The sequence below is a fragment of the Myotis daubentonii genome, chromosome 12, assembly GCF_963259705.1.
Source record: "Myotis daubentonii chromosome 12, mMyoDau2.1, whole genome shotgun sequence".
In the NCBI taxonomy this organism is placed as follows: Eukaryota; Metazoa; Chordata; class Mammalia; order Chiroptera; family Vespertilionidae; genus Myotis; species Myotis daubentonii.
In genome coordinates, this window is record NC_081851.1 from 30,002,794 (window position 1) to 30,024,245 (window position 21,452).

General features: G+C 42.1%; 1 protein-coding gene across 3 annotated transcripts in view; it reads right to left on the minus strand.

Annotated features, from left to right (window-relative positions):
* Positions 1-21,452, minus strand: part of CTNNA2 (catenin alpha 2) — a 1,136,278-nt gene that overhangs the window by 228,915 nt on the left and 885,911 nt on the right. For all 3 annotated transcript variants that reach the window (XM_059659311.1, XM_059659308.1, XM_059659310.1), the window contains exon 9: positions 434-586. In XM_059659311.1, coding sequence (XP_059515294.1) covers positions 434-586 — 153 coding nt within the window. The remainder of the gene's footprint in view (positions 1-433; positions 587-21,452) is intronic.

The window sequence follows — 21,452 nt, forward strand, 5'->3', positions numbered from 1 at the left end:
GGGGGAGGGAGGATTTTTTTCACACGTTCCTAATGTGGATTCTTGCACATCGAGGTTAGGAGTGTGGAGTGGAGAGGGGGATGCGGAGGAAGAAGAGGGAAAGGTTTAAACTTCCAACTGACAGTTTCTACCCCTCAAATTCAGGACTGTGGAGTGTTCCTTCTACTTCTGTTTCAGCCTCCGTCTATTGTTCAGCGATATTAAGAGACATGTTCCACATCATATTTAGTGTGTGGGATACTGAGAGGAGAGATGGCTGGTAACCTGCTTCCTCCGAAAGGGACGGAGTCCTTAGAAAGTAAAGAAGAGAAAGGTTCCACGACGTTATTACTCCAGGAAAACCATAGAACGGCTGCCTATTGAAATTCCAGGAGCCACATGGAGAAAACAAACCTGTGGCTAAATCCCACTTGTCAGGCCTCTCTTGCCTTACCTCCACCAGCTTGTTGGCATGTTCACGGAAAACCTGGGCATATTCCTTCACTTCCTTCTCATTCCCACTCTTTGCAGCCTCAATGAGAACCAGCAAAGGGACGTTGGTTTCCAGGAAAGAATCAGATATGTGATCCATCACAGCTTTCCGAAGCTACAATAAGCACAAAAACAAAAACACACACAATTAGGGGAAAAGTGGTCTATTTATGAGTCTATTACTCATGTGACAGAATAGATTAAACTACTGCCCAGTAATACAGTTTTTCTAAACTATGCCCAGCTCCCATTATCCATTAAAATAATGTGTCAATTCTGTGGTGGTGTTTTTGTGGTGTGTTTTTTTTTAAATTATAGTTGATTTTCACTACTAAATTAGTTTCAGGTGTACAACATAGCTATTAGATATATCTTATGAAGCGATGACCATAGTAAGTCTAGCACCCATCATAGTTATGACATTATTGAATATACTCTCTATGTGGCACATTACATCCCGGGGACTAATTTTATAACTGGCAGTTTGTACTTGAGCCCCTTCACCTTTTTCACCCCCACTTGCTAGTACATGTCAACTTAAAAGTTGAACATATGGCTGATAGCTCAATACATTATAGGCCCTCTCCCATCAATGGTCTGCTCTCATCCTTCATTGGCCCAAAGGTCTCCAGGATCTTTTAAATGGTGATAAAGTTCAAGGACTTGGGCTCTTTAGAAAAAGAAGAGATCTAGGCATCAAAAAGCAAGTGGGCAGAATTTCAGATGTGGAGTTGGGCCTAGAATCCACCCTGGAACTGGACCACTTTGCAGTCTCCTGCCCTTTCTAGATATATTATTTGTATTTGATGGAGGGGGAAACATGAAACATCTAACAATCTCAAAATGACTCTGCCCAGGCGCTATGGCTATATAGTTACTGTGCTCCAGAAAGAAGTACTTACAATTATTTTTCAAGGTAAGTAAGAATAAAAGACCCACATTTCTAGCATAATTACTCATCATTCCTACATGTTAAAACCGAAAGCAGGGCAGCTGCATGAAAATGAAATTTTCATGAACACTGAACCTGAAAAATGATCTCAAGCCTGGGTTGGGGCAGGGGCAGGGTGGAGGGGGGCAAAGGATGGGAAAATAGGGGACATCTGTAATACTTTCAACAATACCCAAAGAGGGAAAAACTGCAATTGTCCAAATGTACACAGGAAGAACACATCCAAATGTAAATAAACACAAGAGAAGATGATTAACGATGTGTATGTTTCCCAGACAAATATACCTATGCAGGAGTAATCAGGCAGATCTTTAGATAAGGTGAAACATACACACTTGTATTGGTCAGAAGAAGAACTTTAAACAAAGTTCAGTTCCTTTTGCACTAATTACCATAAAGTATGTATGTGTGTATGTATAACTCAGTTTGGTTTACCTCCCAATTGGATTTGACATTTCACCATATAAAATATAGTAAACTTTATAGAAAGTTAACATTAATTAGCTATTCATTTGGCAACCTGTGCTAAAATACTGTGCAGGAATAATGTTGGTTTTTGGTGAGTTCATATGTCCCAGGTATATATAATGTGCCAGATATTCAACTAAGATTTTTGCATATTATACCATTTAGTCCCCACATCAACACTATGAGATACAGATTATTCTTATATCAGTTTTTCAAGTAAAGAACATGGGCCCATCCAGTGTAACTCAGAGGTTGACCTATGAACCAGGAGGTCATGGTTCAATTCCCAGTCAGGGCACATGCCCAAGTTGCTGGCTCGATCCTCAGTAGGGGGTGTGTAGGAGGCAGGGGATCAATGACTCTCTTTCATCACTGATGCTTCTATTTCTCCATTCCTCTCTGAAATCAATAAATAAATATATTTTTTAAAAAAAGAAGATGGGACTTAGAAAAGCTAGCTAATTTGCCTGCAATTATAAAATGGCAGAGCCCGCGGTTAAGGAGATCTGAAGGGGACAGAGCAATGGCCACTTGAAACTGACCTGCCATAGCTGTCTTCCAGGACAGAGTCCCACATGCAGAAGAAACTATTGGGAGTGTAATCAAAATTGAACTTGACAGTGACAACATCGATAAAAGAAAGAAAAGGTCTAGATAAAGTGGGGGAGATGAGCAAAGCCAGGCTATCTAACCCATCAAGCCACACAAAAATAACAGATGACAGAGCTCTGTAAAGCTAGAAGAGCTACATGCATCAAGCCTTTTTCTAAACCTAAGGAAAGATGGATTTCACATAAAAATGAACAACATAAAGTTATCAAGGTCAAACTCATATAAAGTTACTATAAGAAAAATGAGAATATGAAATGTATCATCCCTATACACACTGAAAGCATGCCAGAAAGATATGCCTGTAAAACAAATTAAAACTGCAATCTACTATTTAAAGTAAATTAAAGCACACTAAGACAATGATATAAGATATGAGAGAACAACATAAATCAGAAAGAAAAATATCGTAGAATGAAGTCATGAAAGTCAAGAAAGAATTATGAATATAAGAAAAATCATTTGAAAAAGAAGACTAAACATGAATAAGTAAACACAACAGACAATGCTTTAAGAGAAAAGAAAAAAATTTAAAATAAAAAATAATCTATATAATAAAAGCTTAAGTGACCATTACGGCGAAATGACCAGAATGACCGGTCGCTATGATGTGCATTGACCACCAGGGGGCAGACGCTCAACACAGGAGCTGCCCCCTGGTGGTCAGTGTGCCCCCACAGTGGGAGTGCTTCTCAGCCAGAAGCCGGCTCACAGCTAGCAAGCACAGCAGCAGTAGTGGGAGCTCCCTCTCCCACCTCCGCAGCAGTGTTAAGGAGTAGCAAACCAAGAGGTAAGGAGCAGTGATCATGTGGTGGTAAGGAATGCGAGAGGGTGCAGGCCGGGCTGAGGGACACCCCCCCCCACCAGTGCACGGGCCTCTAGTCTATATATATATATAAAAGCCGAAGCAATTAGAATGCCAGAACGACTGGAACAACCAGAACGACCAGTCGCTATGATGCACACTGACCAAAAGGGCAGACGCTCAATGCAGGAGCTTCCCCTTGATGGTCAGTGTGCTTTCACAGACAACCTTCCGCGTCCAACCAACTTTCTCTGGTTCCTCCCCGCAGCCAGCCACCCTCCTGCAGTCCTTCCCCCGTGTCCAACAGGCCCGGCCAGCAGCTGGCAGGAAGGTCCCAGCAGGCAGCTGGAAGGCTCTGATCAGTCCTGATCATCAGCCAGACCTAAGGACCCCACCCTTGCATAATTTTCATGTACTGGGCCTCTAGCTTTTTAATAAAAGAGATAAAAAGGATTTGAGAAAAGGTGATACATCTTGAAAATAGGCAAAGAAAATTCAAGATATGACTACCAGAGGTCCCTGAAGAAAAAAATCAAAGGAAGAAAACAGAACGTATACTAAAAATCATAACTCATGCAGCTATTCTTTAAAAACATAACATATAAATATATAAGCATGTTATATATTCACATAAGTTATATTATGTACATGTAAAATGTACATAATATATACACACACACTACATTCTGAAAAAAAAACATATCATGTACCTGAAAAGACTGACCCACAATAACAACCAAAATAACTAGACCCTAAAGAAAAAAAAGGGGGGGGGATTGTGAATTTAGCCAAGTAGAGCACAAGTTTTAAAAGGAAAAAAAATTAGATGACCATCAGACTTCTCAACAACAAAGCACCATGCTAGAAGAAAATGAGGTAATCTGTTTAAGATACTGAAGGAAAGAAAATGTGAGCTAATAATTTTATAACTAGCAAAACTGACTTTGAAGGACAGAGACACAGACAAAATTTGATCAACTTTCAAAAACTCAGAAAGTATTATTCGCAAAATCTTTTTTGGAGAATCTGTTATAGAATGAGCTTTAACAACCAAAATAACTAGAAAAACAGCAACTTAAGAACTGGCAGTGAGCATTAGATATATATTCATTTATAGAATTAAATATATGTTAAGTGGGAGAGAGGATAATATGAAATGGTTGTATAATCTGGCAATGAAGACATAGTACAACAATGTAAAAATGAGAAAAGATAGAAAATAGGATATACAAAACAATTTTAACTTCTTTATGTAATTTCAATAATAGTGGTAATAGGGATATTGCTATTCTAAAACTAAAAGTAGACTAAAGTACTGATCAGTTATGAGAGTTTATTTCTCATCTCCTTTTTCCTTACTAACCCATGTGGAAGAAAAAAAGACAGAAGTTAAGGAAAAACCCTATTACCCTAAATCTAAAGTAGAAATATTGATATGAATACATAAAATTTGAAATTTGAAATTTAATTCCCCAGTGTGTCCAATAAAAAGGCATGAACAGGTTAGCTCAGTTCAGTAGCATTGAACATCTTGAAGTACAATTTTCCACTAAAACACCAAGGCTTCTTGGAAAAATGTCTGGTTCTAGGTTTTTTTGAGGCTGGAAATATGTAAATATCTTGTTATACCAAATAGTAAAGAGCCATCAAAGACTACTAAGGTCATGCAAGAATAACTCTTGAGGCTTCCACTTGGCCAAATACTAGACAATTTAAACTTCATTCAGATTAAAAATCCCAATGGGATAAAACCTTTAAATATCCTTAAATTCATTAATGTATAATGACTTAAAAAAAAGAAATCAGTCACTTTCAGAAGAAAACAAAGAACCAATTAATTTATCTTGAAAAAAAATCAAGCATATATCTTGCCATTCCTATGTGAACTCAAATTCTTTATAATGAGGAAAGTGTCTGTTAATAAATTTATTCTGCTTAACAAATGAAAGCAAAATGATAGACTTTCACCATTTTGAAAACTTAAGGAATTTAAAAATTTAGGCAATAAACATCAGTTATTGAAAACATCACACAAAAAAAGAGACAACCAGTGCCTTATGATGACATAACACATCCCCAGCTGCAGTGTTGCCAAAGGAACCAAATCTAAAACTGGTAGAGGCTTTGGATCCCTTTGGGGATTTACAGAAATACAGAGGGCAGAATAACCTGAAACTGCACCACACACATTTTATCAGCAAAATACAACCAAGGAAAACCTACAGTACAAAAAGTCTGAGTTTTGCAACAGACGAATTATAAGCCAAACAAAGGGATGCAGGGCGGGGGGGCGGGTGCACTAGATTGAGACTAAAAGATGTATCCCCAGATGTGGGCAAAATTAAGCTATATCATCTAAAGATGCACATTAGGGTGATAAAACCATAAAAAAAATTAGAAAGTGAACACCCTAAGTGTCAGGATAGTGGTTATTTTGTTTTTAATATATTTTTATTTACTTCAGAGAGGGAGAGAGAGAGAGAGAGAGAGAGAGAGAGAGAGAGAGAGAGAGATCAATGATGAGAAAGGATCATTGATCAGCTGCCTCCTGCACGCCCCCTACTGGGGATCGAGCCCGCAACCTGGGCATGTGCCCTGACCAGGAATCAAACCCTGATCTTCTGGTTCATAGGTCAATGCTCAATCACTGAGTCATGCCGGCCAGGCAATAGTGGTTATTTTGAAGGGAGGCAAGAGGAACCCAGAGGAATATCTAGGGAGGCAGCACAATTATATTTCTTGACCTTGGTAGTCATTGCAAGAGTGTTTGCATAATGATAATTTAATAAAGTATATACTTATTATGTGTGGATTGCTTTATCTGTTTTTTATTTTATAATAAAAAGTTGAAATAAATTGATGTTCTTTTCCATTCCTATCTGCATGGAATACAAATCTGACACTTAAGGTGACCTGGGAAGCCATGGGCTGAAGACAGCAGACCCCCACCCCCAATCAACCTGGAATCCTGAACACATGGAATTGAGCTTCCCAGTTACTTTCACTGGCTCAGTATTGTTACATAAGAGTGCAGTTCTGCCCTGGCTGGATGGCTCAGTTGGTGGGAGTGTTATGTCCCATACACCACAAGGTTGTGGGTTCAATTCCTGGTCAGGGCACATACCTAGGTTGTGGGTTTGATCCCCAGTCAGGGCATATACAGGAGGCAACCAATTGATGTTTCTCACATCAATGTTTCTCTCTCTTCTTCCTTTTTCTCTAAAAAAATCAATAAAAACCTATCCTCAGGTGAGGATTTAAAAAGAAAAATAAAGAGTACAATTATATTGTGTTGGAGTCTTTGCATATTTTAAAGTTACAGGAGCTGGTCTGCCCTAATTTAACTAGAACATGCATTTTTGTTGTTACTCTTTTTTCCTGCCAACTCTGTCTTCTTTTAGACTGTCATTCCTTCCCTCCATACTTCCTTCTTCAAGTGGGGACCACAGGCCAGCATCAGTGCCATTTTCTGGAGCTTGTTTCAAATGCAAACCCCAAGCCCCATCCCAGACCTGCATTTCATTCAGAATCCGCATTTTAATACAAAGCCCAGGGATTTCTCCGCACAATAGTTGGCGAGCACTGCTCCTCCAGAAAACCTATGGCATCACTCAAGTTCTTAGTTGTAAGCAAGAGAAACTAACTGTCAGGTTTAAACAAAAACACTGCCCTGTTCAGTTCAAAGAAGGGATGAAGCTTAGAAATGCTAGGATACCTGTGTCTTTGTGTCATTAGCTCTTGACTCCAAGTCTTAGGTAAATGCACCTGATTATCATCTGGGTGAAACGCAGACCCGGACACAGGATCATGTGCCACCACCTAGTTGCAGGGTGAAGGCAGCAGGTGTTGGGAAGAAAATGTTTTGTGAGAACATGTGTGGTCTGGTCATTTTAGCTTCTTACACCAAAATTCATATAATGAGTGATTCCCCTAACATGGGAAGGGTATTTAGATGCTGATTCAGAAACAAAAAATGGCCTGGCAGACAGGGCTCAGTGGTTGAGTGTTGAGCTATGACTAGGAGGTCACAGTTTGATTCCAGGTCAGGGCACATGCTCGGTTTGTGGGCTAATCCCCAGTGTGGGGCAGGCAGGAGGCAGCCGATCAATGATCCTCTCTCATCATTGATGTTTCTCTCTCTCTCACCCTCTCCCATCCTCCCTGAAAACAATAAAATATATATTTTTTAATAGAAACAATAATTCAGGTACTTAAGCATGGGTTGAAGGTGGAAAAAAAATAGGTATATCAATAGGAAATAATTACAGTAAAGGGTTGCCTATAAGGAACAAGATCGGAAACTGCGGACTGGGCCCAGCCAGCATGGCTTAGTGGTTGAGCATTGACCTATGAACCAAGAGGTCACTGTTCGATTCCCTGTCGAAGCACATGCCAGGGTTGCAGGCTCTATTCCCAGTAGGGGGCGTGCAGGAGGCAGCTTCCATCTCGCTCTCCCTCTCTCTTCCTCTCTGATTAAAAATAAGAAAGGGAAGAAAACAAACTGTGGACTGGGACAAAAAAGGCAAATATACTGCAACATCTCCTTTCTCTGCCTGCATCAGACATGATTAATCAATCACAGCATTTTTTTAAGATGAGCTCAAATATTATTTCATAATTCTTCTCAGCACAGTGCTCTAGGTACCGATTACTAATCAGTCCTATTTGTCCTGCAAGATGAAAGCTTCCTTTCTTTGCTGAACCTTCCCTGCAATTTCAGTCTTTTGGCACCCCAATTTTAGGTAGAATTGCCTCTGTGTGTCTGAGCACTCAGTGTCATCTTGACTTCCAGAAAGAAAAGTTAACACTGAAGTCTAGGCTGTGCTGATGATATTTAACAAATGTCTTGACCGTTTAACATCTGTCTTGTCATTTAGACAGATGTTCAGAAAAGTCCTGTTAAGAATAGCAGTATGTACTTCTTCACTACAGTGATGTAAGGCATACCAGCCAAGGTCAAATTCAGAGGTAGAGGTTGATTTTAGATGGGCCAAAGTCTTCCCATGAATATGGCTGCTCCAGGTTCTTCATGATTGCTGACATATTTTACCATATTTCCTTGATCTTTAAAGTGTACTTGTTATTAAAATTTTTTCTAAAAAAAGGAAAGCAACAAAGTTTCTGGGCCAGGTGCCATCCAGCCTAAGGGGCTTGACAAGAATTGAGCCTCATTAAGTCTTACAAATTTTGGCCAGGCTGAAGGTCCATGAAGGTATTCAGCCAGCGCAGTAATCCACCCAACACCACTTTCACAAGTCAAGGTGCCATCTATGCACACATTCCACTGGTGACAGCACTGGTCACTGTTTGGGCTGAAGGTGGGAGCAGCAAGAGGGTATCTATGAAGCTGGTGGAAGAGCACTTTTCATCACTCCTTTTGCTTTATTTTGTTTTCTTTATAGGGAACAAAATTATTTAGTCATTCTGTTCATTATCCTGATGGCACTATCATCTCTGAAGCAAAATCATTTTAATTGGGATAATAGCTTTCTTTTCCTTAATGGGCACAATGACTTCTAAAAACAACCAAAAAGAACAGTTCATAAGGTATCATGCTTTTCTCCAGGCACCCCCCTCTCCTAAATTCAGGATCTATGGGATTAATTAAAAACAACTGTCATCATTAGCAATACCTATGCACATGACCCCAGCAGCAAACATAACACATGATGGTTTAGTTTAGCCAGACAAACAGTTCTAGCCCTTTAAATTTTTCCTTGAGGAGTGCTACCACATCAAGATAAAAATGAGAAACATGTCTTGCTGATGGAGTAGGAAGCACTGGGCAAACTGAGATAACAGTGGTATATACTAGTATTTATATATTTATATGTGACCCCATTCTTCACCTCTCCTCATATCCGTGCCCATTGGCATGGATCCTTGTAATGTTTGCCCCTATGTGGCACGCACAGGACCAATGGATGTTGGCAACCATAATGCATGCAGGGGTCTGAAAGGCCCATTCATCTTTGCACTTACTTGGTCTTGTTCTCTGACATTCCTGTGAGAAGGACACACCCAAGTTAGACTGCTTGTCCCAGGAGGAGGGGGACAAATGTGTTGAACAGAACTGTCAGTCACTCTATCAAGGCCATACAGGGTCAGTCAAGAGCAACTGAGCCCAGACACAGGGGAGGACCTGAGCAAGGTGACCTGACCCCACCTAGTGAGTAAACAAATGGTATTATTTTATGCCCCAGAGATGTTACTTATTATGCATATTAATAGATGCACTATTATGACAGTAGGTAGCTGATAACACAATACATATATTTAATTGGAATAATTTTTTGTGGTCATTAAGTCATGTTTTTATTCATTTTTTTGTTAATCCTCACACGAGGATATCTTTTTCATTGATTTTTAGACAGAGTGGAAGAGAGGGGGGGAGAGACAGAGAGAAAGAAACACCCAAGTGCGAGAGACATCGAGCCTTCAACTGACATATGTGCCCTTGGACAGGAATCGAACCCGGGACCCTTCAGTCCAGGGGCCAATGCTCCAACCACTGAGCCAAACCAACTAGGGCAAGTCATTTTTTTTTTAGAGAGACATCTGGAAAATAAATTTCTGATCAATCAGCGACTGGTCTGTCAACATTCCAATTCAGCTCTTGAGCCCCAAGCACTGGATTGATAGCAGCCTCCACCATGTGTTCCATTATGCAGCCCTGGGCCATGCTGCAAACTATCACAGTGGTGATTTCTTATCATTTAGATCTAACCAAGTTTCTAGTTTAACAATGTTATTGATAAGACCAGTGGGAACTAGGACAAGGAAGGGTTGATTGAGCTCATCCTGAAGAATAGTGTCAGGAGCGTGGTTCTTTCCACTGGTTCCATTTTCTACCCCAGCACATACGGACTACATCAAAGCCCTCGTCTTCTTCCACAACAGGCAAGGGCAACTGCTTTCATGGAAAGAGGCACTGACATATGGCCTTAAGATCCAAGAGAGAGCTGGATCGTGGTGGATCTCCAGATGGCCTCAAGCCAGCAGGGACAGCAGCTTGTCTGGGTTCTGGTAAAAATATTTAGCAGAACATGACGCTCACAATTGTTGGATGCAGTACAAGAGAAACCAAGAGGTTGGTGGGATGGAGGATGTATGCAGGAGGCAGGAGCTGACTGCAGCAGTGGGGCAAGGAGGAGAGGTGACGAGGAGGAGAGCAGGAAAGGATTGGAGGAAATTAATGTTTTATATTAATAAACTTCATGTAATGCTTATTTTGTGTCAGGCACTTCCCTGAATGCTTTAAACTAACTCATTTATTTCTCTCAAGAGAACTGGACACCATTTTCTCCATCTTATAAGGGAGGAAATTGAGGTAATAGAATTAGTCACCTGCCCACATTCACATGGCTAATACATAGCAGTGGCAGGATTTGAATCCAGGTTGTCTGGCCCTAGAGTTCATGCTCTAAATAACTAATATAACACAACCTCTCCTGTGTCTATATTGTGCTGGCTTGGCATACATTATAGACCAATGGCAATGGTATATAGGATGGCCTTGCCCAACATTCCAAGAACATATATGACCCAGCTGTCCTGGATGATGAGTGAAGTGTATAAAGAATTCTGGAAGCCTCTTCCCACATAACAGAGCAAAAAGAAGAAAGCCCTGGTTGAGCGGATGGAAAAACAGCCTCGCAAGCGAAAATCAGGGGTCCCACCAGAGGCAGAAGTGACATGGTGTCTTAAGTGAATCCCCATTCCAGGAGCTGAAAGTGACTGGCTGACTACTCACTATGAGAATCTGTGACTTCCTTGAGCTTTAGAATTCTGTCAAAAAAAAAAAAAAAAAATGGAGGACACATGGTTCAAGGTATGTCTACTGTGAAAATATATTGATGGTTGCTCTTCTGCAAAAATCTTATTATAGCTTATTGGTCAATTTCCCATTGTAAATTGTGGGATTTTCAACAAAGGCTCAAGCCAGGAGAAGTGACACTCCTCTGAAAAATGACTAGGATCCACTTCCCATACTTTGAAATTATAATTACCGTATGTGTGACAATCTGTAAGCGAGGCGGTAGCAGAGGTGAGTGGGATCTGCCTTCTTACAGAGAGAGTTTTGAAAGCTGTAGGTGAAGGTTAGTACTGTGACAATCTAGCATTCTGGTTTTTATTCTCATTCTTAAGAGTTTTAGGATTAAACCATATTCATTCTTAATATATCTACTAAATACATAGTCCATGAGCACAGGTACATCCACAAGTGGGAGTCAGAGTCCTCAGCAGCCAGGACCAGGGACACCTTGAACTTGGTATATCATCCAGCAAGTGCAAGGACTCATGAATACTGCCTTCATTAGCTCATGGGCCCTGTGATTTGTGTCCCTGATGAAAAGGGGCACAGTTTGTGACCCCTCCGGTAAACAGGCAGTATAATTCCTCTGTAAACTATTAGAATGTCTTAAATAACCTTGCCTACAAGCTGAAAGGCATAGTTAACACTTTTTGCATAAGATAGAAAACCAACATTTGGCTATCAATCAACCAGGACAGAAAGGAGTGACTTGACAAAATCATCCGTTAAGTCTGACAGGAGTCAAGAACACAAGGCTTTCTTCCAACAGTTTAAACGTATGTGTGACATGGGAATATTAATTGTGTAAGACAAGATATTTAAAGGTATTAGCTCAGCACTACCAGTCTATTGTACCCAATTAAGGCTATTCGTCAATGTACAAACCGCATTTTCTTCAGCCAACCAAAAGGGATATAGTCGATGGATCGTACCCTATTCTAACAATTCACTTGCTTATTTCATGGGTGAGTAGAGTGATGAAATGATAGACTGAGCCTCACTGACAAACTCAAGGAGAAAAATAAGCGGCCTCCAAAAGAACCAAAAATGTCTGCCTATGCGGTGAGACATGAGGAGTGGATGGCGTATACTGAGACAACTTCAAATAGATGCTGCACAAGTGTTCTGCACAAAGTCTAAAAATCCACAACCATTCGATGAATATGAAAGAGTTCCCTGCAATAGACAGCACAAGAGAAAAATGGCTTCACCAGCCACCTGGAGTCTTAGGAGTTTCATCTTCGATAAGACTCTGCAGGCTGCATGTCCAATTTTAAATCTTTCCAATAAAGGATACCACAGCGATTCTTTTTAATAGGTAGATGTCTGTTCTTTTGTTTAAACTTCTACTTTAGTGAGGTAAAATGGACAAAATTGTAAGATTTTTAAGTGCACACTGCGATGAATTGATATTCATATACATTGTAAAAGGATTCCCTCCCATCTACTTAACTAACACAATCATCACCTTGCATACTATTTTATGTGTGTGAGAACATTTAAGTTCTACTCTCTTAGCAAATTTCCATTTCACAACACAGTGTTAGAAACTATAGTCACCATGTTTAACGTTACAGGAGTGGGCAAAAATAGGTTTAGCTGTTTTAATAACCAAATAATACAATAATTAATAAATAATAATACAAGAATAAACTCTATCTTTCTTACAACCACAGTCATAAACAGACTTTTGCCCACCCTTGTATAGCCTCAGATATTATCTTATAGTTGAATAATTGGTACCCTTTCACCAAACTTTCCCTATTTCTCCTACCCCCCAGCCCCTGACAACCACTTTTCTACTCTCTGTTTCTGAGTGTGATTTTTTTTTTTTTTTAAAGATTCCACATTTAAGTGATATCATGCAGTATCTGTCTATCTCTGTTTGGGTTTATTACATATAGCATAATCTCTTCAAAGCCCATCTGTGTTGACACAAATGGCAGGATTTCCTTCTTTCTAATGGGTGAGTCATATATATATATATATATATATATATATATATATATATATACACACTAGGGGCCCGGTGCATGAAATTCGTGCACTGTGTGTGTGTGGGGGGAGTGTCCCTCAGCCCAGCCTGCCCCCTCTCACATACTGGGAGCTCTCAGGCGTTGACCCCCATCACCCTCCAATCGCAGGATCGGCCCCTTGCCCAGGCCTGACGCCTCTAACAGAGGCGTCAGGCCTGGGCAGGGGACCCTCATTTCCCCGCATCACTGGTTCTGCCCCCGGCCCAGGCCTGAGGCCTCTGGCCCAGGAATCAGGCCTGGGCAGGGGACCCCCAGACCCTCCGATTGCTGGCTCTGCCCCTTGCCCAGGCCTGATGCCTCGGCCAGAGGCATAGACCCCCATCACCCTCCGATCGCCTGATCGGCCCCTTGCCCAGGCCTGACGCCTCCGCCAGAGGTGTCAGGCTTGGACAGGGGACCCCCATCTCCCCCCGATCACTGGCTCTGGCCCCCGCCCAGGCCTGAGGCCTCTGGCCCAGGAATCATGCCTGGGCAGGGGAGCCCCATCTCCCTCTGATCGCTTGCTCCACCCCCTGCCCAAGCCTGACGCCTTTGACCCAGGCTTCAGGCCTGGGCAAGGGGACCATCATATCCCCCCAATCCCCGGCTCCGCCCCCCGCCCAGGCCTGATGCCTCGGCCAGAGGAGTTGATCCTCATCACCCTCCAATCACCAATCACCGGATCGGCCCCTTGACCAGGCCTGAGGCCTCCGGCAGAGGTGTCAGGCCTGGGCAGGGGACCCCCAGCTCCCCGCGGTTGCAGGCTCCGCCCCTGCCCAGGCCTAACGCTTCTGGCCTAGGCGTCCGGCTCGGGCAGCGGGGACTCGCAGCTGCAGCGGCCCCACGATCACGGGCTTCGCTTTAGGCCCAGGCAAGGGACCCCTAGCTCCCGGGACTGCCAGCTTCGACCGTGCCCAGCTCCCATCGCTGGCTCCACCCCTACTTCCTGCTATCACTGGCCAGGGCGGCAAAGGCGCCTGATTCTCCGATCATGGCTGGGGGGCAGGGCAAAGGCGGCCCCAGGGCCGCCTTTGCCCTGCCCCCCAGCTCTTAGCTCCCCCCTGGGTTTCCGATCACTGTCAGTGGCAGGGGGCTTCTTCCTGCTTTCCCTTTTGCCTCCCTGCATTGTGCCTATATATGCAAATTAACCGCCATCTTGTTGGCAGTTAACTGCCAATCTTAGTTGGCAGTTATTTTGCATATAGCCCTGATTAGCCAATGAAAAGGGTAGCTCGTACGCCAATTACCATTTTTCTCTTTTATTAGTGTAGATATATATATATATATATATATATATATATATATATATATATATCTCACATCTTTATCCATTCTTCCATTGATAAATACTTATGCTGCTTCCAAATCTGCACTATTGTAAATAGTGGTACAATGAACATGGAAGTGCAGACATCTCTTCAATATCTTCTTTTTATTTCCTTGGATATATACCCAGAAGTGAGATTCCTGGATCATATGGTAGTTCTATTTTTAATTTTTTGAGGAAACTGTATATATTTTTTTCCATAGTGACTGCACTCATATCCATTTCCACTAACAATGCACAAGGGTTCTCTCTTCTGGACATCCTTGCCAACATTTGTTATCTTTTATATTATTAGTGATAGCCATTCAGGTATGAGGTAATTATTTCTTTGTGGTTTTAATTTGCATTGCCTTGATAAGTGTCGGACACCTTTTCATTTACCAGTTGGCCATCTGTATGTCAGGGGAAAAAGTGAGTATTTAGGTACTCTGTCCATTTCTCTTTTTTCTTTATTGATTAAGGTATTACATATGTGTCTTTATTTCCCCTTTGCCTCCTCCGCCCCATGCCCATCCCTTTAAGATTATTTGGGTTTTTCTGATATTAAGTTGTTTGAGTTCTTTATATTTTAGATGTTAATCTCTTCTCAGACGTATATGCAAAAAGATTTGCATATATTTTCTCCCATTCCACAGGTTGCCCTAATATTCAGTTGATGGTTTCCTTTCATTGCAGATGCTTTTTAGTTTGACCTAGTCCTGCTATTTATTTTTTTTTTTTTTTATTTTGGTGTTAAATCTGAAAACTCATTGCCAAAACCAATGTCAAGGAGATTAACTTCTAAGTTATTGTCTAAAAGTTTTATGGTTTTAAGTCTTACATTCAAGTCGAGTCCATTTTGAGGAGATGTTTGTGCATGGCATAAGACAGGAGTCCGGTTTTATTCTTTGCCTGCGGTTGACCAGTTTTCCTTTCACCATTTATTGAAGGGATTATCCTTTCCCCATTATATAGCCTTGGCTCTAGATGTTCATTCTTGAAAAACTAATAACAGTCCCTTAGTTGTCTTCAATTGTGCATTTAAAATCTTTTCTTGTTTAATTTCAAGGGGGAATAAGAATTCATAAAGAAAAATCTACACATACATCAAGCTATTATTAAAAATATTTCAATGCTATGCCAAAAAATAAGAGCAAATGCACACACAAAAATATAATAGAGTAGATAGTAATACAATAAAATCAAAGGAAAAAGAACCTTATTATAAAAATAGTAAGATTTTCACAGAGAGGAAATGCGTATTTTATCTCTTTTTTACTTTATTCTACTCTTTATATTCAGTGATTGGTGTTCACACATTCATTTCTTCTGCTAGCATTTAGGAGCGCCTGGTACCCCAAGCACTATGTTTGCCATGGAGACAAAGATAAACAAGGCAAACCATCTACTCTCACTGGTAAAAACTCCTCTACTGTCTCAATTCACAATTACTAATAAAGCGACAGTGACCACATACACTTGACTGGCTTCACAAATGAGGTTATCCTGTTAAATGTGTTGGAGGCTGGCCTAAGGAATACTCTAAAATAGTCCACATTGGTCACATTTCCTTCACATCATACTGCCTAAGATTTCAAAGTTCTCTCGGGATTTCTCTACCCTCCCACCAGGACAGACATACTTTCAAATACCCAGTTTCTTAGCCCAGAAGGTCTGGCATTTCAAAAGGGTGGCATTTTGGGTAGCATGGATGAAGGTGGAAAAGACATTTCTAGTATAACTACCTTACTCAGATCCCTTAACCCTCATTGAAAAGAAACCTGGTTCTCTTGTATATTTGGAAGGTCTACTCAGTTTCTGGCTGCTTATTGCCTTTAATAATAATCCTGTGCATGTTCATTTTTATTGCTTGTAGAGAACTTTCCTAGACATTATTTCATTTGACCTTCCTTACAATGTCCCGATGGGGGGCGGGGAGATGTGGTTTGCAGGGTTAGCATCATTTTTTTTTTGTTATAAAAATGAGGAAAGGGAGAGTCACTGATTATACATAGCAAATGTCTTCCAATTCTAAGAATAGTTCTAATTTACTTAAGTTCTTTATGTTTATAAAGCTGCATGTTTAAGTTCACAAATCCCAGTTGGACAAAGGTCATCATTTTTTTCTATCCTTCACTCCCACACCTAGTCAACCACTGTCCCTTAGCATTAGATTCCCTCAGGATTGTTTACCGCGAAAGGAGAAGATTAAATGACTGTATATTTCATTCTGAGTATCTACTATCTGTCATTGATTAACTGGCATTAAATGGGCACAAGCTGCTTGAATCCAGTGTGAGAGAGTAACAAATAACATCCAATAAATTCAACCCAGCAAGGACCCTTAGGAAACTTATGAAATGCTGCTCAAAGAGATTTGATCCCCTCACTGGCAACTGGGAGAAACAATCATCAAATGGATGAATTTGATGTCAGGCCAACAGCAGAAGCCTATAAAACACTAGGGGCCCAGTGCACAAATTCGTATACCTTGAAAGGAACTGTGGGCCACGAGGCTTCAGTGGGCACAGGGGTGGGTCTCAGCCCATCCTCTGGGCCTACACCTGGCCCCTCCCACTGCGGCCCCCAGTCCTCTCTCTGCCGGCAGCCCTGTTGATCCCACCTGCTGAGGCACCAGCCCACTTGCACCCGCTGATGGCGTGGAGCGATTGGGGCCAGCGCCATCAGCAGGTGTGAGCAGTGACTGCTGCCACTCAGGAGCAGGGGAGGTGGAGAAACCCTCAGGGGCGATTTGGGCCTGCAGCCACTGCTCACACATGCTGATGGCACCGAAGGATCAGGACCAGCACCAGGCACCGGCGGCAGGTACGAGCAGTGGCTCCAGTGCCGGCTACAGGTGCAAGTGAGGACATCACCAGCAGTGGGTGCAAGAGGCGGCTGCTGGCCCCAATCGCCCCTCAGGAGCAGGGGGAGGTGGAGAAGCCCTGAGGGATGAGTGGAGCTGGCAGCCACCCACTAATAGCGCTGAGTGATCTGGGGCCAGCTCTGGGCAACGGCAGTGGGTGTGAGCGACAGCTCCAGTGTGGGCAGCAGGTGTGGGTGGGGCTGGCGCTAGCAGCAGGTGCAAGCACCAGGTGGGACCGTGGCGTGCGGGAGCAAATAATTTCCAGTAACCCCTAGAGGCTCACCCCGATGACAGCAATTGGCACTCCATGTTGATCTGGCACCCCCGCTCACTTGCTCCACCATCCCATCGCAGCCATCGCCTGCCATGTTCTGCACTCTGCCACCTGCTGCCAATGCCTGCCATGTCCCACGCGTGCCCCCTGGTGGTCAGCCCATGTCATAGCAACCGGTTATTCGGTTGTTCTGCTGTTTGGTCTATTTGCATATTAGGGATAGATAGATGATAGATAGATAGATAGATAGATAGATAGATAGATAGATGATTGATAGATAGATAGATAGATAGATAGATTGATAGATAAATAGATAGATAGATGTATGGTTACCTGGCCAGTGTGGCTCAGTAGCTGAGTGCCAACCTATGAACCAAGAGGTCACAGTTCGATTTCTGATCAGAGCACATGCCTAGATTTGTGGGCTCGATCCCTAGTAGGGGGCCTGCAGGAGGCAGCTGATCAATGATTCTCTCTCATCATTGATGTTTCTCTTTCTTTCTCTCCCTTCCTCTCTGAAGTCATATATATGTGTGTGTGTGTGTGTGTGTGTGTGTGTGCGTGTGTGTGTGTGTGTGTGTGTTTAAAGAGTTTGAAGCAAGACACAGAGAACAATTATCTAAACCATATATTTCTTTCTGGTGAGGTCAATCCTACACACCTGGCACAGATTTGTCCAGGTAGGGTCATCTGGCCCCATCCTCCCATATGTCCTGCCATTCCACATTACAGCACGAGTCCTGTGGGTCTCAGAAGAGTCCCATTGTAAATACAAGAGTCCCTGGGAAGACGCCACTCAAAACTTACCAGTTCCCACTCCAGGTATTCAATGAGTGATACTTTAGTTTACCTGAGCAGGATGGGAAATGTAGACGTATAAGATGCTTTTGAGTGAAGAGGGATGATGGCACTTACTAGCTGGTATAGATGCCACTTATAAATGAACCTTTGAAGCTTCTGACCACTTGTGGTCATTGAAGAGTCCTTCACATTTGCTAGAACAGAAAACCATTCACCATGCTCTCTACTCCAATCCAATTATGGATAACCGTGAGCTAACTTCTCTTTCCAGAGTCTGCCACCCTATGCTTTTTTTCTTCACTTCCTGTCTTTATTGCACGCGGTTGCTTTTCCAACAGTGCTGAATTTTTCCCTAGAGGGGCTTCATCTCAGAGGCCTAATGATCATTCCATATTTCCAAGTTTGTGGAAATCCTACAAAATGACTGGTGCTGTCATCATTCAAGGGAAAGTCAGACAGAGTCAGATTTAAGGTCCTTATGTTTTTCTTTGTATATGTGCTGTTGTTTTCAGGGAATCTGAACTCTTATACCATATTTGTTTTATCTCAAGCAGACTCACTTCGAGAGTATGTGTTGGCTTGCTTTTCCTGTAAAGGGCCAGATAGTGTGAATTTTAGTCTTTATGGCCAGTTGGTGTCTGCCACAGCTACTCAGCTTTGCCATTGTAACACACAAAAAAGCTCACAATACAGTGTTCTTTACAAAAACAGTCAGAGGGCCTGACTGAGGGGACAGGCAGTAGTCTGCAGGCACCAGTTCTAGATTGTTCATCAGTGACTTAAAGACTTATAGCCCCGCCACTCTGTCCATGTCACTGTTGCATCCCTATTGCAAGTCCCTGGCTCTCCCAAGCTCCACCCACCCACAGCTTACTTGTCACTGTGCAGCTGCTAGACCCAGTAGCTAATTTTTTAAGAAACTGAGGAGGGCCAGGCAGTGTGGCTCAGTTGGTTGAGCATAGTCCCATGTACCAGGAGGTCTCAGGATCGATTCCCAGTCAGGGCACATGCCTGGGTTACAGGCTTGATCCCCCAATGCGGGTGTGCAGGAGGTAGCAGATCAGTGTTTCTCTCTCACCAATGTCTATCTCTCTCCCCCTCTCCTTTCCTCTCTGAAATAAATAAAAATATATTTAAAAAAGAAACTGAGGAGGCTAGAGATGGCCCTGCAGAGCACCAAAGTGTCCAGTGTGACTGGTATTATTTGACCAAGTTGATTTTTTTCTCTTTTTGTCTCATGCTCTGCAAGAAAACAGATTATCCCAGTGGTCTCTAAGGAATTTTTTTTCTAGCAAAAGTTTTGAGATGAGAAGTGAAGAGGATATACGAGCAGAACTTGTTGGCTTTTCCTAAAAACGTATTTGGATTAGAAAGATTTCTGGTTGGATTGCCCAGTCTGCTTGATACAGGTGCTCTAACTTGGACTAGACTTCAAATACTGATCTTTTCTTCTAATCTGACAACAGTACTGAGGGTACTTCCAGACTGGCCAAACACACAGAGCATGTGCCCAAAGAGCCACAGGCAAGCTGGTTGCTATGGTAATATAAGGAGGTAATGACTAGTTGATCAATCACAAGTGATCTCCTTTCAACTAGTTATCATGGCATCTGTGGATACAGCCTCAGGGCCACATTGATCTAAGCCTGCAGATTTCAAAGGAGGGGCTGAGGGAAATCTGATCAATCAGACATGGTTCATTAGTGCTGACTCCCTCCTGCCCCTGCAACTCTTCACCTCCCACTACATGTTTCATTGCCTGGACCTCCCACCTTGCCGTGACCAAAGGTGGTTTTAAGCTTTTCAGTCCCTCCCTTTTACACAGTAACCACGCCAACCGCAGCTATTTAAGGCAGCTTGATCCTCACTGAAGATGAAGGAATCAAATGAAAATATAGATATCCTGCCTGCCCTTAACTGTTAATAGACTTGCTGTATTCATGAAAAACTAAGAAACCATGGAATGAGAGAGGAGGTGGCGGGGAGTGGTTGATCGCCCAGACTTCTGACAAGCACTTATTGGTTGGATCAGATGGAAAAATCCCCTTTTATCACCAAAGTTCTCAGGACAAATGGTTCTTCTTTCATCCTGGAATCCATTCAACTGCTGTGCCCTGAATAACGGGCAGGTCCACTAGACTCTTGATCTGCATTTAATCTGCTATCTCCTCCCAGCTAAAATGAAAGTCCTTTACTTTTTTCTCCTATGATTAATTAGAAAAATAATTCTGAAAATATTATTCATGGTTCAGTGTCTTGCATGGGGCTCAACACAGATATGAATGGTTTAAGGAAGAAAAAAATGGTGATTATATTAAACAGGAAACCTATTATTTTGATTATTATTGAGAATCTCAAGACTCATTATTAATTTATATTTATCTTACCGTCTTCTTATTAACGGAATTCTAATAAAAGCTATAAACTAAGAGCAAAGTGTATCAAGTTTAACAAGTGCACTCTTTAAAAGGACAGGATTCAGGCCCAGCCAGCAGGGCTCAGTGCTTAAGCATTGACTGATGAACCAGGAGGTAACACTTCAATTTCTGGTCAGGGCACATGCCCAGGCTTTGGGCTTGATCAGGATGATTTTCTCTCATCATTGATGTTTCTATCTCTCTCTCCCTCTCCTTTCCTCTCTGAAATCAATATATATAGATAGATAGATATAGATATATATATAGATATAGATATATAAAAGTACAGTAGTCTTAAACTTTAAACTCTATTTCAGTAAGAAATGTAATCCTACTGTCAAGACTATTCTTTAAAATAAAACGTTTTTGATAGTAATGCCCCCTCTGCAGAAGTGACGATTAAGTGTTAAGGAAAGAATGGACACAGCAAATGTCAGACAGTTTCCGTGGGAGGCTTTGCTCTTCTGACCTCTGCTGGAAACCCGTTCCAGCAGGGCTGCATCTGGGAATGGCTGAGGGCATTTCCCCAAACCTGAAAAGGGATGATTGCTTGGCTGCCAGACAGCTAAGGGTGTCTTAATCTACATGTTATTGCCTCCTACTGGCCAAACACCTGAACAGCCATAGGCTAATTCCCCCATTCTGACAAGGC